This window comes from Danio rerio, chromosome 4, assembly GCF_052040795.2.
Source record: "Danio rerio strain M-AB ecotype USA chromosome 4, GRCz13ab, whole genome shotgun sequence".
Taxonomy (NCBI): domain Eukaryota; kingdom Metazoa; phylum Chordata; class Actinopteri; order Cypriniformes; family Danionidae; genus Danio; species Danio rerio.
In genome coordinates this window covers 55,719,723-55,736,700 of record NC_141024.2, presented here as the reverse complement: position 1 = coordinate 55,736,700, position 16,978 = coordinate 55,719,723, and the positions used below count along the sequence as shown (strand labels likewise).

General features: G+C 34.8%; 1 protein-coding gene and 1 non-coding gene across 2 annotated transcripts in view; both read left to right on the top strand.

The window, feature by feature from the left end:
* Positions 1-16,978, top strand: part of LOC108183429 (uncharacterized) — a 94,153-nt gene that overhangs the window by 18,422 nt on the left and 58,753 nt on the right. The window contains exons 4-5 of the mRNA XM_087249010.2: positions 4,643-5,508; positions 9,861-9,877. Of these exons, the coding sequence (XP_087105136.2) occupies positions 4,643-5,508; positions 9,861-9,877 (883 nt within the window). The remainder of the gene's footprint in view (positions 1-4,642; positions 5,509-9,860; positions 9,878-16,978) is intronic.
* On the top strand, positions 8,690-8,761 carry trnar-acg (transfer RNA arginine (anticodon ACG)). Its single transcript has one exon. It is a non-coding gene; the product is annotated as a tRNA-Arg (tRNA).

The following is a 16,978-nucleotide window of genomic DNA, read 5'->3' as shown; positions in this document are numbered from 1 at the left end:
CATTTTTTTTTTTTTTCATTTTTAGAATTTACGGAAAAATACCAGCAGCTGTGGTTGCCAGTAATCTGCTGTTTTTAACATTCATAAATTCAGTTTACAGAATATTTCTGTTAAAAGCACATTCAACAGTCTGTATTTTTTATCGATCTCACACTGCAAATTTTAGATTTGGTAGATTTAACAACCTTAGAGTTAAAATTAACACTTCCTCAGTGTTTATATGGGAACCACTATAAGTGTTAAAATAACACTTTTGAAGGTGTTAAAATTTTTAACACCCAGAGTGTTAATTAGCAAACTCTTATTGTGTAAAATATCTGTTAAATGTATGTCAAAATACTGGCAGCACTGGTTGCCAGTAATCTGCTGTTTTCAACATTTTACATTCGTAAATTCAGTTTCCAGAATATTTCTGTTAAAAATACATCCCATAGTCTGTATTTTTCATTCGAACACACTTAAGCCTTAAATTCCACAGCAAAATCCTCACTAGTGTCCTCACTACAGAGGGCTGAACACTCAGACAGTGATGAAGTTAATGAGACAATTAAGTGTCTAATTAAAGGAGGATTGAGAATTGTTGATGAACAACTGTTAACAAGCAGAATCACTGAAGGACAGAAAAACACAAACTAAAACCAAAGATGAAATCAACTGAGAAAAAAAAAACTCTAAATAAAATAATAATCAATAAAAATAAAACAAACTACACAATAAAAAATGTTATTTTACAACATCTTTAAAAAAACTCATCAAATTAAACAACTTATCATGGAGCTTCACCTATTACTGACCTTTGACTTGATTTCTGTCATGTGAACAAAAGCTCTTAATAAAATTTCTGTTGTTCATTTGAAGTCACCATGATGGAGGACAGAGTCTGCTTTAGTCAGGCTCTTCAACTTCTTGCTATAAATGTCTTTTATTTTGACTGCTATAGTTAGTGTTAATTACACTATTTATATATATATATATAGCTTGGAAAGCTGAAAGAAAATTAAAGTGTCAGTCTGAAGAGATTATTTATGATAACATAGCCTTCCTTTCCTGCTTGTTTTCTAATTCAGTACTATGTTAGTTATGTGTGAGAAATAAGTAATTTAAATAAATGAAATGAAACCAATATTTACAATGAGAATGTTTGAACTATGGCAGAACTCAAAAACACCCAGACATCAATAATTAGTCTTTGAATCTCAATAATGGTGACAAACAAAAAAATAAAAATCAAGTAAAAAAAACACTCTACTGAAATATCACCTCCCAAAAACAACACAAAATAAAGGAAAAGAAAGAGATTGTAAGAACATAAAGCTGCATAATTTATTCATGCTGCAATGCATGCTGGGAGCTTTGTACTATGCTGGCACCCAGCATGCATTGCGGCATGAACTATGCAGCTTTTTTTTTTTAGCAACCACTGTTGAGGTTCATATGTTGATTCTTGATGCCTGTGTGTCATAATGAGTAAGCTGGAGCTTGAATGTTTAGTGCATGACACTCTAATTATTAATTGCATCCTAATTGTTGAATTTTCTATGAACAGCAGCAGACTTCCAGTAGTATTGTCCCTTACAGCTTTAATACAAATATATTTGCATTTTTTATGAATTAACTTAGTAAACACCTGAAATTATATCAATCACAATTAAGCAGAAACTGTATTGTTTCTCTTGACCTTTCTTGTTATAACTGATGCGTTTTAGTAACACAGCTATAACAGTCAGGGAAACATTAGAATATAAGAGTAAAGCTTCAAGAGCTCAAATAAGCAGCCTCTGATCTCCATGATGGTGAGGTCAAATGAAATATTTTTAATAAAAAAAATATTCTTACAGAAATGAAGTCAAACTGTAATCAGTGAAGCTGCTTATGCTATTATTTAATGGAGTTGTTTAATCCTCTGTTTTAATTCAGTTGGTTTGGTGTGAGGCTGTGTCTAGTTTTATTTCTTCCTTCTATTTCTTATTCCTTCAGTGATTGTGCTTGTTAACAGCAGGTGTCTGAATTCACTTATTTGTGGTCATTCGCTCTGTCTAGTGGACTAAACTAATTGACTAATTTAAGGGCCAGGTGAATGAGGGTATATGATGAGACACTGATTAGTTACTCAAAAACAGGGTTTTTTCTAAGGTAGATACATGTTACTCTGTGTGACAAGGAGGCAAATCAGCTTCTAACGCCGAGAGGGTTATTTTACCTTTATCTAACTCTAGAATTTTAACACTTTACTCTGAATTACCACAACACTTGAAATTTAACACCAATGACTTTGCTGTGTAGAAGTTTCCCAGAAAGAGCAGGTAGCCTATAAACTGCTAGACAGAAAATAATATATATATTTATATTATTGTAATAATAAAACCATTTTATAATTATTTAATAAAATAGTTATTTAACTTAATTTATTAAGATAGCTTTAAGGTGGCAGGATCAATGATCATAATTATTTTCTTTTATTTCAACGCGCGCATTCTAATTTTGTGTTTCACTGTTTGGTGTGGCGTATAATATTATTGTTCCGGAAGAAGTGAAAGTTAATGTTTTGAGATAATCACCATTATGCAACAAATGCTGTTAATTATGGGTAACCTGTAATGAACGCAGAATATTCCTTATAGGTTAACTTTTTAATACTTGTAAAGTGCTGTCCATTTTGACAGGAAGAAATCTGTTATAAGTGATTGTGCATTTACATAAATTCTGTGAAAACAAATGTTGAATGAGTTTGTTGTTGATACAACTTTTGCATTTTTTTTCAGTACGAAATAAGAATTAAAATCCTTTTAAGCCAAGTGTTTGTTCACAGCAATTTTTCTTTATTCAATTTTCAAAAACAGACAGTCTCACCCACACAAAATTGTATGAAAAATTAAATCTAATCTAAAATAATATTTTCTTAATATTCTTAAAATTAGAAATTTTAGTGGTGTATTAGTCTTAAAAATAGCACAACTATCTTATTGAATGTGCACAAATTTGGGCTTTATAGCTCTTACTTGTTTCTAGTAAAATCTTGCTTAAAATTAGTTAACATTTACTTGCCTAGCCAGAAGAAGATCGGTTTTCTTAAATTAAGACTTATAGTCTACTCCACAGTGTATTTTATAAGACAATTCATCTTTAATAGCAAAAAAACAAGACACATTTTCTTGAAATAAGATTTTTTTACTTTCTTAGATTTCAGTTTTTGCCGTGTACCAGTCAGGCACAGAATATACAATTATTCCCTGTCTGCTTTACACATTTTAGAAAAACATTTTGTTGTAATTGTGAATATATAGGAATAAAAAGAGGCCATTTACAGCTTTCAAATCTGTGTCTGATCAATATGACCAAAATGACTTTTATGATCAATTATGTAAGAATCTCTGAAAACTGGACTGACACAGTTTAAATTTACTTTAACTTCTATGTTAAGTGGCTTTGACACAATTTACATTGTAAAAGCACTAGATAAATAAGGATGACTTAAAGGGCACCTATGGTAAAAAATCTACTTTTCAAGCTGTTTGGACAGATCTGTGTGTTGGTATAGTGTATAGACCGTCATACTGGGGTGATATGAACACACCCAGTCCTTTTTTTTTTCAATTTAACTACAAAAAAAGGGTCGGCCAATTTGAGCTGTTTTCAAATCGATCGCACCATTACGTAGGTGTGCGATCCCCCCGCCCACCGAATTGATTGACAGCTGCGCGCATTAACATGTTCCGGTAGTCACGTGTTTATGTCAACAAGACCAGGCAGACATACGCAAAGCAACCGGGAATAAAAGGTCTGTTCTGTTCGCTAGGATCAGCAATCGTCATCAAATGTGATTAAGAGTAAGTTTAACATGTTTAAAGTGTTTTAAAACAGAGTATGTGTGTAATTAATTACAGCGTTTTACTTCAGCTTTACTTCATCAGCACAGCCGCGTGTCAGAACAATTATAAAAGAAGACGCTTCAATCCCGGTTTGTGGAAGTTAAATCAGGTTTACTTTGTACATTAGCATAACAGATATCCACACAGTACTTGAAGTTAGCCTTAACTAAGCTAAGTGCGCTCTGTCTGCCTGCCTGCCTGCGTGTGTATCTGTGTGTGTGTGTGTGTGTGTGCGCGCGCGCGTTAACTTTGTAACGATATTGTGTGTGACTCATCAAGGCAACTTCACAATACTGATTAGTAAAGGTTAGTTCTTACTGTAGTATCTCACAAACGCAACGTGAGACCTTCTTCCTTTAAGTCTGTCTGTTGTCTGACGCAGCTGAGGGAGGAGGCATGTAGAAACAGTGGGCGGGCAGAACTCGGCTTAAAGGCGCAGTACGACAAAACCACCCCCTGCTGGAAATCAGTATAAAACAGCATCTTGTAAAAGGTATAATGAAAAATCTGATGGGTATTTTGATCTGAAACTTTATATACACATTCTAGAGACGCAAAAGACTTATATTAAATCTGAAAAAAGGGGTAACCTAGGTGCCCTTTAAGACTTAATGAAAAGACTTAATGAAAACTAATGTTTTATTTTTTTTTATTTCAGACCTAACTGAAGAAAACGAGGGGAGTAAACAGGAGGAACATCATGTCAAAATTGAGGAAAAAACTTTTTTACAGACTGATGGTATTTTAAAAAGGAGAGACAAGAATCGTTTCACCTGCACTCAGTGTGGAAAGAGTTTTGGAAGAAAATACATTCTTAAGATTCACATGAGGATCCACACTGGAGAGAAACCATTCACATGCACCCAGTGTGGAAAGAGTTTCAGCTTATCGTGGTCCCGTAATCTACACATGAGGATCCACACTGGAAAGAAACTATTCACATGCACTCAGTGTGGGAAGAGTTTCACCTGCTCATCATCCCTTAATCAACACATGAGGATCCACACTGGAGAGAAACCATTCACATGCACCCAGTGTGGGAAGAGTTTCAGCTTATCGTGGTCCCGTAATCTACACATGAGGATCCACACTGGAGAGAAACCATACACATGCACTCAGTGTGGGAAGAGTTTCAGCAGCTCATCACACTTTAATTACCACATGAGGATCCACACTGGAGAGAAACTATTCACATGCACTCAGTGTGGGAAGAGTTTCAGCTGCTCATCATCCCTTAATCAACACATGAGGATCCACACTAGAGAGAAACCATTCACATGCCTTCAGTGTGGGAAGAGTTTCAGCAAATCATCAAACTTTATTCTACACATGATGATCCACACTGGAGAGAAACCTTTTAAATGCACTCAGTGTGGGAAGAGTTTCAGCCAATCATCACACCTTAAACACCACACGAGAATCCACTCTGGAGAGAAACCATTTACATGCACTCAGTGTTGGAAGAGTTTCAGCCGCTCATCATACCTTAATCAACACATGAGGATCCACACTGGAGAGAAACCATTCACATGCACTCAGTGTGGGAAGAGTTTCAGCCAATCATCACACCTTAATCACCACATGAGGATCCACACTGGAGAGAAACCATTCACATGCACTCAGTGTGGGAAGAGTTTCAGCCGCTCATCATACCTTAATCAACACATGAGGATCCACACTGGAAAGAAACCATTCACATGCACTTAAGCCGTGGTCACACTGGACTTTTCTACCCATACACTTCCTTGCGTGTATTCCAGCATGTAGACTGTCTGTCTGTATCTGGGAGTATTTCATGACGTCTCTGAGTGTACTACATTCATTCATAAGAAAGACTTTGTTCAAACCAATCAGTGCGCTCTATTGTGTATTCGGGGCAACTTCATTAATATGTATGATAGCTTTAAAGACTGTTTTACCTCAAACAGTGTTCAGACGGCAGAGAGACGACTAGTTGGGTTTCCAAAACAAGTGGGAGAAGAGGAATTGTTTAAAGTCAGTACGTTAATATCACTACAATATTATGGACTGAAGGATCTGCTGTAAATGCTGCTCTCTGAGTGTAAACATGTAAACGCGTTTTTTGACAGGATAGTCTACACACGCACATGGCTTTCTGACATACTAAGTGCATCTCAGTTACCGAGAAATGCAGTTTTTTTTTCTCTTATACAATGTGCAGTATCAAACATTCCACTGTCATTAAACAGTCAGTTACTGATGTCCATGTAAACAGTCACTGTCTTTTTCCCCTGCGTCTGTGTGTTTGTTGTGCCTCTGTGAAAATTTTGTAGAAATGTGTTGCGCTCCTTGCGTTTTCTGTAAACACAATGATCGCAACTGAGAGAAGAACAGTTTCATAAACATCTGGCAAACAGCATCTCTGCTGCTTAAAATCTCTTTGCAAGTGATTGTACAGGTGCGGATACATCTGTACTCTACTCTTCAGTGTATTCATGTAGCTAGTGTTGTTTTCGATGATGTTCTTTGTCTGACTCCCTGAATGAGAAACAAATCATCTATTTATTAGTAAAGTTTCCTTACTTTTAGATTCAAAATTCTTTCTAGTTTACTACATTTACTGTTTTGAGTAGAATACAAACTTGATGAATATTTGATGATTTTGGCAGAGCGACAAGTATTTAGTTTTACAATATTAATACACTGTGATAATCCCAAGACTCCAGATTGGAATATGTGGTAAATCCTGATTGGATGCCTGCATTACTCATCAATGGGTATATAAAAGTTGTTGTGCTAGCTACCCCTGGACGCTGTGGCTACTCGGGAGTGCTCATGTCAAGACCTGCCATCTCATTGACTCTTTAACTTTATGGTTTTGTTTTGCATTACTTATATTTTGTAGTTAAAGTGTTGTTGTGATTATATCCTAAGTTCTTTATCTTCATTATTATGCCTAGACATTTGTTGGTTGCTTTGATTGATTGTTCTGAGTTACATTTTATAATAAATCATTTGCATTCAGGCTATTTTGTTGTCTCATCTCACTTTTATGGTGCAACTCAAACAAGCAGGTCATAACATTTTGCAAAATGTATCCGGTTGTTACCGAGATCTTGTCCTTTCAGTCATGACCATAGATGTGAGTACGAACCTAGATTGAGTGGAAAATTTAGAACATTGCCTTTCATCTCAGCTACTTCACCACAACAGACAATCACATCAAATGCATTACTGCTACTGCTGCACTGATCCATCTTTTAATCTCACATTCCATTTTTCATGAAAAAAAAAAAAAAACGCAGATACTTGTACTCCATTTGGGGTAAAGACTCTCCAAACTGGAGATGGCCACCTTTTTACCAGTCAAGCACCATGGTTTCTGACTCAGAGGTGCTGTTTATTTCCCTGCCATGTCACACTCAGCAGCAAACCGTCCCACTGCATGCTGAAAGTCCATGTCCTATGAAGCCAAAAAAACGACGTTATCTGCCAATGGCAGAGACAGTCCTAGCCTGCACCTACAATTCTGGCAGTAAAGTTATTAGATTTTTTGAGGTCAACCTCAAAAATAACACATTTACTAAACAAAATGAATAAATAGATGGATGGATAGACAATGTAAGTAAGTAAGGGAAGTAGGATGGCTTGTTCAACCATAAAAGGAGAAGCACTTTAGCAACGAGACCAGCAGCGTGTAAGTACATTTAGACTTGTTTTCAGTTGTTTGTGTGTAGTGCTAGAAAGATTACTCACTGTTTCCTTGGTTACTGTAAGAGCTTGTGTGTGGATCACGGTCGGTTTTGCACCCCTCGCCTCAGTTTCTGTTGTTGTATTGTGGGAACTCTTGAGGCATGTCAAGCTGAATTCTATCAGCGAGCGCTCAGGGGTGTATATAAGCAGCTAGTCTCACTGCGTGTAAAGACCGACGAGTGTAAAGACCATTGACTCTACCTGTGCGACTCCACCGAGCAAAGACACTGACAAAGCACCTGAGTACTTTATTTATTTATTTTACTTAATCTTTGCACTTATTATTGTTTTCATTGCACTTTTATTATGTGTTAACTAATTCCTGTTGTTACTAACACTCGCAAAGCACGGGAGGTAAGCTGCAGGCATAATTATCACAACCTTCGTTCAATACATGCATCTGCTATTTCACAACTCTCTCCGTGGGCCTCTGAAATTGTCAATCTGCTGTTCACAAGGCAGATTTTATTACCTCCATAGCTACACATTCTGACTATAATCTCATGGCTCTAACTGAGACCTGGTTGAGACCGGAGGACACTGCTACACATGCTACTCTTTCTGCTAATTTCTCTTTCTCCCACACTCCTCGTCAGACAGGGAGAGGGGGTGGAACTGGACTATTGATTTCCAAAGAATGGAAATTTACTCAGAGATAGTCACTGGCAAAGATCAGCTCCTTTGAATTCCATGCAGCCACCATTATCCACTCCTTCTACATAAATGTGGTTGTCATCTACCGCCAACCAAGTACATTAGGTCACTTCTTAGATGAACTGGATGTTCTTCTCTCATCTTTTTCTGTTTATGACACTCCCTTGTTGGTGCTAGGTGACTTCAACATCCACATTGAAAAACCTCAAGCTACTGACTTCCAGACTCTGCTTGCCTCTTTTGACCTCAAAAGAGAACCTACTTCTGCTACTCACTTTATTTACACTCAACATTGCTTCACTGATCAAACACTAGTAACTCCACTACACACATCAGATCATTTCCTTCTGTCTCTCAACATCCACATTACTCCTGAGCCACCACACACTCCAGTACAAGTTGCCTTTCGCAAAAACTTACGCTCTCTCTCACCCAAAACTTTAGATTTTACTGGCTCGTTGGTCTAGGGGTATGATTCTCGCTTACGGTGGGAGAGGTCCCGGGTTCAAATCCCGGATGAGCCCTTGCAGTTTCTCTGTTGTTTTACAGGGCATTACTACTTTCATAAAAAAAATTTCGAAGAATTCCAGTTTGTCAGCAGATAGTGTCGCCACATAAAACATTTCTATCATAGTGGCTTGCTGGTCTAGGAGTATGATTCTCGTTCATGCCGTAAGAAATCTTAGGTTCAAATTTCAGTTGAGCCCTTACAGATGTCTGCTGTTTTGTAAGGGCGTTGTGGCTGACACAGAGGCCTTTTTTTCTGAGAATGCCGGTTTGTCAGTCGATAGTGTTGCCATGTAAATTTACTGATTTTCAGTAGATTGTTGTGTGACGAGGGTATAGAGAAGGGTTTAAATGTCTTTAAATAAAAATAACCGACTACGCCACCCCGGGAGTTACCCAGGGAAATAACTATTAGAAAAGGACACCGGTTCGTTTCTCCCAGAAAGGCACAGAGACATGAGTTAATGCAAAGGTACAAAAATATTTATTTTGAATGAAACTGTCAAATTTTACGATTCTTAAAAACACATAAAAAATTCCCACTTCATTATTAAATACAAAAGAAACAATAAATAAACAAACAAAACCAGGATTGGAGGTTCCCACTGACTGGGTACGAGTGGACCGACTTTACCCCAGCACACGCACACACCACAGTGCACTCAAATCACGCTATCACGCACTCAGTGTCCCACAGCACACGGTAGAGAAACACCACCACCAGTGGAAAGAGACCCGTCATCCACCGGGGGAAACCTCAGTTCCTGAAATAAATAAAAATAAATAACCAACAAAATACATCAATAAGTGGGTAAATTAGGTTAAAACACCTACTTTACATGATATCCCCGTTAACAGCTGCATTGGTGGTGTCCAATCAGTAGCTAATACGCCGCCGTTAGCATTAGCAGCAGTTGAAGACGATCTCCGGTAACCACAGCAATAGCGATGAATACGGGAGCTAATAAACAAATGATACCAGAGGAAGATCCGACATAAAAGGGAATGGGAGGATCCTAAGGAGGAAAAGCACAAGCAAGCCCATTAACATGGTCCTTTAAATGATCACACCAAATCATACGTGCTTCACTTACCAAAGGGCGCACACTCAGACAGATTATAATCACTCGTTGGTCGATACAATACAGCGAGGTGCCAGAATTAATAGCTGTACGGCATGAAACACGCAGGTTAAATGCGGCTAAACCCCATTACTCAGCCAGTTAAAAGCCATCATATACCTGCAACTGAACAGTCATCCAGCCACCACAGCCAAGGGAAAAGCCACCGCCACACGATGCACTAGAACAATGCCAAAAGAGAGCTTAACGTGGGTCCATTCAAACAACTTACAAAAAATTATCAGAACGAGCGCAGAGCCTCTACCTGTAGCCGCGACTACAGACACCCAAACCAGTGCGTCGGACGTGACGTATCCCAAGCACCAACCAATCAGGTTTAAAGGGTCACGAAACACCAAAACACATTTTTTGAGCTGTTGACAGTCGTATATGTGTCCCACACTGCTAAAAACACTATTAGGACACCTATATTTCACTAAAAAGTGTAAATTGGTTGTTTTTGCGTTATTTCAAGCAAATTCGTACTTCCGGTTTGAAACGAATTTTTGAAGCTGCGTCACGGTCATGACATAATAGCATTGTATTCCAGCATGCAGACTGGGCGTCTGTGCCAGAGTGTGTCTTATTACGTCTTAAAGTGTGATGCATTAATGCATGAGTAAGGCTTGGTTCAAACCAATCAGCGCGCTCTATTGTGCAACTTCATTAATATTCATTACTGTCACAGTGTTTAGACGGCAGAGACGCCACGTTGTATTGGCAAAACATGTGTGAAGTGTTGCTTTTAGGGTTTGCTGCAGTTAAGTTTCGTTTTCATTTTCTCTCTGTGAGTGCGCAGACTCACGTGTGGATTAACAGTGTACGTGATGCTCTACAACAACTTACGTGTCTAAGGAGGAACATTGTTTACCTGAGAGCTGTTCTCATCTGCAAACGCTGATCCGGATTCGCTTGTAGTCTTCCCTTAATAAAGACGCGGCTCTAGTTGCTGGTGATTGTCCTGTCTCTACAGATTTGGTAAGTGAGCGACCAGAGCTCTTTGTTTATTCAGTTTGTTCGTATCTAACAAACTATTGCACCGAGTGTAAACATGTTAGGACCACAACCAAACTTTAACCTCATGTAGGATTTTCACCGCATTTAGTGACCGGAATAACACACGCGGCTTTCTGACGCTAACTGCCGAGTGCATCTAAGTTTCCGGGAAATGCTGCGTTTTTTTTTTTCTCTCATTCGCCGTGCGGTATCAAACATTGCATGAAAAATACACGCTTAGAGCAGTTCCTCGAATCAAATATCTCGTTTGTCGCGAGGGGCATGAATGAATTCCCTGAATAAAGGGACAAACTGCAGTTAAAGTCCACCATTTAATAATTTGGCAAATAATTCGACTACAGATGTCCATGTAGGTTAAACACCATCACTTTCTTCTGTGTGTCTGTGTGTGTATTTTGACTCTGAAACTCGCGCGTGCCCAAATAGACACTCCCACACCATCCCACTTTTCTTCCTCTGACACTCCCCCCTAAACAGAGCTGGACACGCCCACTTTTCAGACTTTTTCCAAAGTAGAGGTGTGAAAACACCCTGCTGAAACGAGGGGGTTTCATGGCCCTTCAAAAAGGCGGTGCTACGTGCCGATTGGCCGATGTCAATGACAATCAGCTGCACAGCACCATCACATTTCGGTTACTCATATCAATCAGCTGCACTACACCATCACATTCGGTCTAGGGGTATAATTCTTACTTAGTGTGCGAGTCCCGGGTTCAAATCCCAGATAAGCCCTTGCAGAAGTACAGAGTCTAAATAAAACAAAAGCCCTGCTTCAATGCTTTAGCTTTTGAAGGTATGTTCTGACTCAATTGTTAAATAAGGATTTCTGACTTGTTACCTTGCATGGCGAATCCAGTCACGAAAAGCATCAACTGCTATAGCTTGGAGAAGGGGTATACGTGTGTGTGGATTTCGGTCATACACTTTACATCTCCAGGCAGAAAAAAAAGCCTCAATAGATTTGAGGAATGGATAATATGGAGGGGGAGATGAACAACTAAAAAACATGGGTGGGCAGAGAACCAGTTATGAACCAGATGAGCTCTGATTTCTAAAATGCAATTCAGTGTGACAGGTGTTTACTCATGTCATGAGTTAGTTATGCAAAGTAGCACAACTGACTTTAGAATTGTGAATGACAGTGTGTTCCTTGTGAAAACAAAAGATTTTCTGCATGAAAATTGTGCAAAATGCAGAGATTTGTGTATAGTGTTTTGAAAAAACTGTGTTTTAAACCTGCAATTTGAGTGTAAAGCAAAGTTGGTTCAGGGGGTTGGTGCATCAGTTACATAGTGTAGTCATTGTGTCTGAAGTACAAGTAATTGTGTGTAAACAATTGGAAAAAACTGTAAGGTTTTGAGTTTTTTAAGAAACTGCTAAACAGCTCGCTGCGTAAACTCTTGTAACTCTTAAGAAGAAGCAATTCTGGCACCTGTACATTTGGCACTACTTGGATTTGAATTGAATTGAATAAAAAGATTTGAAAACTGCATTAATTTCTTCAGGCTCAGATACCAGATTACCAACTGGATCCTGAATTTGTGGGATTGAACGACTAGCTACCTGACATCTTAATTGGTGCGCTAAGAGATGACTAGCTTTATCACCATGTTCGTAATAATTACTACGAGAATGCAATAAAAGCCGCTCTGCATCATCTGTCAAAATAAGATCTAATTCAGTCTGCCAGTCAAGACGTTGTTTAATCTGAACTTGTGAGGGAAAGCTGGCCAACTGTTGATCAATATTAAATATGTCAGAAGTAAGCTGTAAGAAATGATCTGGCCACGTAGGTAAGATTTAAGTGTTTCCCACAATAGCGAGTAAGAGACTACGCCATCTTGATTAATATCCATAAAATCATCTATAGAGGTTAAAATAAAATCATTAAAATTTTCATCCGACAAAAGGAGAGAATTTAATCTCCATGGGGATGAGTATCGTGGAGTTGCAGACAACTGCAAATCAACAGTAAGTGGGGCATGATCAGAAATAACAATGGGGTGGTACTGAACAGATTTTACTTTAGGAATTAAGGAGCTGTCTATAAAAAAATAATCGATACGGGAATATGTTTGATGGACTTGTGAAAAAAAAGAAAATACCTTATTTTGAGGGTTGTAAAACCTCCAAGGGTCAACATAACCGTTTCTATTCATAAACTCTATTATTGATTTAAAAATAGATGAAGGGGTAACTGTTCGAGAGCTGGATCGGTCCAAAACTGGGTCAATCACACAATTGAGATCACCAGCAAAGATAAGCAAATGAGTATTTAATGAGGGAAGGATTCCAAATAACTTATTAACAAAGTTTGGATCATCTCACGTGCGCGCTTCAATACTTCAACACAGTCCGAATAATAATGCAGCCTTGCCACAATAGCTCGTGGTCGCTGCCCAGGTCTGGGATTTGGCTGCAATGTGCGATGCGATCTGTCAATTAGGATGTCCTTATCCATGTTGAGTGCGTCTTTAATCAGCTTGGAGACCGCCACAGCAGTAGAAAGTTGGTTTTCTGGAACACCAATAATCCTTACGTTATTCCGGCGAGATCTGGCTTCCAAATCTTCACACTTTTCTTCTAATTTTACCACAGTAGCCGAAAGAGACTCAACTTTTTCATGTAGTGATATCATCCGAACATGTGGAAAGAGACTGTTCCATATCCTTCACTTTACTTCTCACTGTCGACATTTCAGTTTGCATCGATACCATCGTGTTAGAGAATTCTGTCTTCACGGCTTGAAGTTCACTTTTGATGGTCGATAAGTCATCGCTAAGCACGGACCGTAGTTCGGAGTGAAATATTTCTGCCAGATCCCGGCGTAGTGATGAAATTATTTCAGTTTTAAGAGTGAATGTTGCCTGAAGCTGTATCGAGCTCAGCTCGTTGCCCCCCCGCGGCGATATCACGTTCATCCGAGGATGCGTTAGGTGTTGCAAGCCGCTGTTGCGATGGCTGCACGTTGGCCCCTTTATTGGCCTTATTATTGCCTTTAGTTTTCATCTTCGTTGCACAGGTTTAGTTCAAAATGAACACCGTTAGGCGCAATTATCTGCAGGCACTTGATATTAAATAAAAATGTGCATTAATTCAGAAAATTTACAAATTCTGCAGGACCTCCTAGCGAACACGTCCTACTCCATAGCTCACCTAACCGGAAGTCGATTTTTTCAATTTTCAGGATTTTTTCATTTTTCAAGATTTTTTTTCATTTATCAAGATTTTTCAAGATTTTTTCATTTTTCAAGATTTTTTCATTTTTCAAGATTTTTTTAATTTTTCAAGATTTTTCAAGATTTTTTTATTTTTCAAGATTTTTCCATTTTTCAAGATTTTTCAAGATTTTTTTCATTTTTCAAGATTTTTCAAGATTTTTTCATTTTTCAAGATTTTTTTCAATTTTCAAGATTTTTTTCAATTTTCAAGATTATTCAAGATTTTTTCATTTTTCAAGATCTTTCAAGATTTTTTCATTTTTCAAGATTTTTTTCAATTTTCAAGATTTTTTTCAGTTTTCAAAATTTTTCACGATTTTTTCATTTTTCAAGATCTTTCAAGATTTTTTTCAATTTTCAAAATTTTTCAAGATTTTTTCATTTTTCAAAATCTTTCAAGATTTTTTCATTTTCAAGATTTTTTTCAATTTTCAAGATTTTTCAAGATTTTTACAATTTTCAAAATTTTTTCATTTTTCAAGATTTTTCTTGATTTTTTCAATTTTCAAGATTTTGTTCATTTTTACAAGATTTTTCAAGATTTTTTTTCATTTTTCAAGATTTTTCAAGATTTTTTTTAATTTTCAAGATTTTTTTTCATTTTTCAAGATTTTTCAAGATTTTTTCAATTTTCAAAATTTTTTTCATTTTTCAAGATTTTTCTTGATTTTTTCAATTTTCAAGATTTTTTTCATTTTTCAAGTTTTTTCAAGATTTTTTTCATTTTTCAAGATTTTTTTCAATTTTCAAGATTTTTCAAGATTTTTTTCATTTTTCAATTTTTTTTTCATTTTTCAAGATTCTTTTCAATATTCAAGATTTTTTTCAATTTTCAAAATTTTTCAAGATTTTTTCATTTTTCAAGATTTTTCAAGATTTTTTTCAATTTTCAAGATTTTTTTCATTTTTCAAGATTTTTTTCTTTTTCAAGTTTTTTCAAGATTTTTTTCATTTTTCAAGATTTTTTCATTTTTCAAGATTTTTCAAGATTTTTTCGTTTTTCAAGATTTTTTTTCATTTTTCAAGATTTTTTTTCATTTTTCAAGTTTTTTCAAGATTTTTTCATTTTTCAAGATTTTTCTCAATTTTCAAGATTTTTTTCAATTTTCAAGATTTTTCTAGACTTTTTAATTTTTCTTGATTTTTCAATTTTCAAGATTTTTCAAGATTTTTTCATTTTTCAAGATTTTTTTTAATTTTCAAGATTTTTCAAGATTTTTGCGTTTTTCTTGATTTTTTTAATTTTCAAGATTTTTCAAGATTTTTTCGTTTTTCTTGATTTTTTCATTTTTCAAGATTTTTTTCAATTTTCAAGATTTTTTTTAATTCTCAAGATTTTTCAAGATTTTTTCATTTTTCAAGATTTTTTTCAATTTTCAAGATTTTTCAAGATTTTTTCATTTTTCAAGATTTTTTTCAATTTTCAAGATTTTTCAAGATTTTTTTCATTTTTCAAGATTTTTTTCATTTTTCAAGATTTTTTTCATTTTTCAAAATTTTCAAGATTTTTTCATATTTCTTGATTTTTCAAGATTTTTCCATTTTTCAAGATTTTTTTCATTTTTCAAGTTTTTTTTCAATTTTCAAGATTTTTCTAGATTTTTTCATTTTTCTTGATTTTTTCAATTTTCAAGATTTTTTTCATTTTTTCAAGATTTTTCAAGATTTTTTCAATTTTCAAGATTTTTTTTTCATTTTTCAAGTTTTTTCAAGATTTTTTTCATTTTTCAAGATTTTTTTCAATTTTCAAGATTTTTCAGGATTTTTTTCATTTTTCAATTTTTTTTTTCATTTTTCAAGATTCTTTTCAATATTCAAGATTTTTTTTAATTTTCAAAATTTTTCAAGATTTTTTCATTTTTCAAGATTTTTCAAGATTTTTTTCATTTTTCAAGATTTTTTCATTTTTCAAGTTTTTTCAAGATTTTTTCATTTTTCAAGATTTTTCAAGATTTTTTCGTTTTTCAAGATTTTTCAATATTTTTTTCAATTTTCAAGATTTTTTTTAATTCTCAAGATTTTTCAAGATTTTTTCATTTTTCAAGATTTTTTTTTAATTTTCAAGATTTTTCAAGATTTTTTTCATTTTTCAAGATTTTTTTTAATTTTCAAGATTTTTCAAGATTTTTGCGTTTTTCTTGATTTTTTTCAATTTTCAAGATTTTTCAAGATTTTTTCATTTTTCTTGATTTTTTTCAATTTTCAAGATTTTTCAAGGTTTTTTCATTTTTCAAGATTTTTCAAGATTTTTTCATTTTTCAAGATTTTTCAAGATTTTTTTTTCAATTTTCAAGATTTTTTTCAATTTTCAAGATTTTTTCATTTTTCAAGATTTTTAAAGATTTTTTCAATTTTCAAGATTTTTTTCAATTTTCAAGATTTTTAAAGATTTTTTAAATTTTCAAAAATTTTTTTCATTTTTCAAGATTTTTCTTGATTTTTTCAATTTTCAAGATTTTTTTTCATTTTTCAAGATTTTTCAAGATTTTTTTCAATTTTCAAGATTTTTTTCAATTTTCAAGATTTTTCTAGATTTTTTCATTTTTCTTGATTTTTTCAATTTTCAAGATTTTTTTCAATTTTCAAGATTTTTTTCAATTTTCAAGATTTTTCTAGATTTTTTCATTTTTCTTGAATTTTTCATTTTTCTTGATTTTTTCAATTTTCAAGATTTTTTTCAATTTTCAAGATTTTTTTCAATTTTCAAGATTTTTCTAGATTTTTTCATTTTTCTTGAATTTTTCATTTTTCTTGATTTTTTCAATTTTCAAGATTTTTTTCAATTTTCAAGATTTTTCTAGTTTTTTTCATTTTTCTTGATTTTTTCAATTTTCAAGATTTTTCAAGATTTTTTCATTTTTCTTGATTTTTTCAA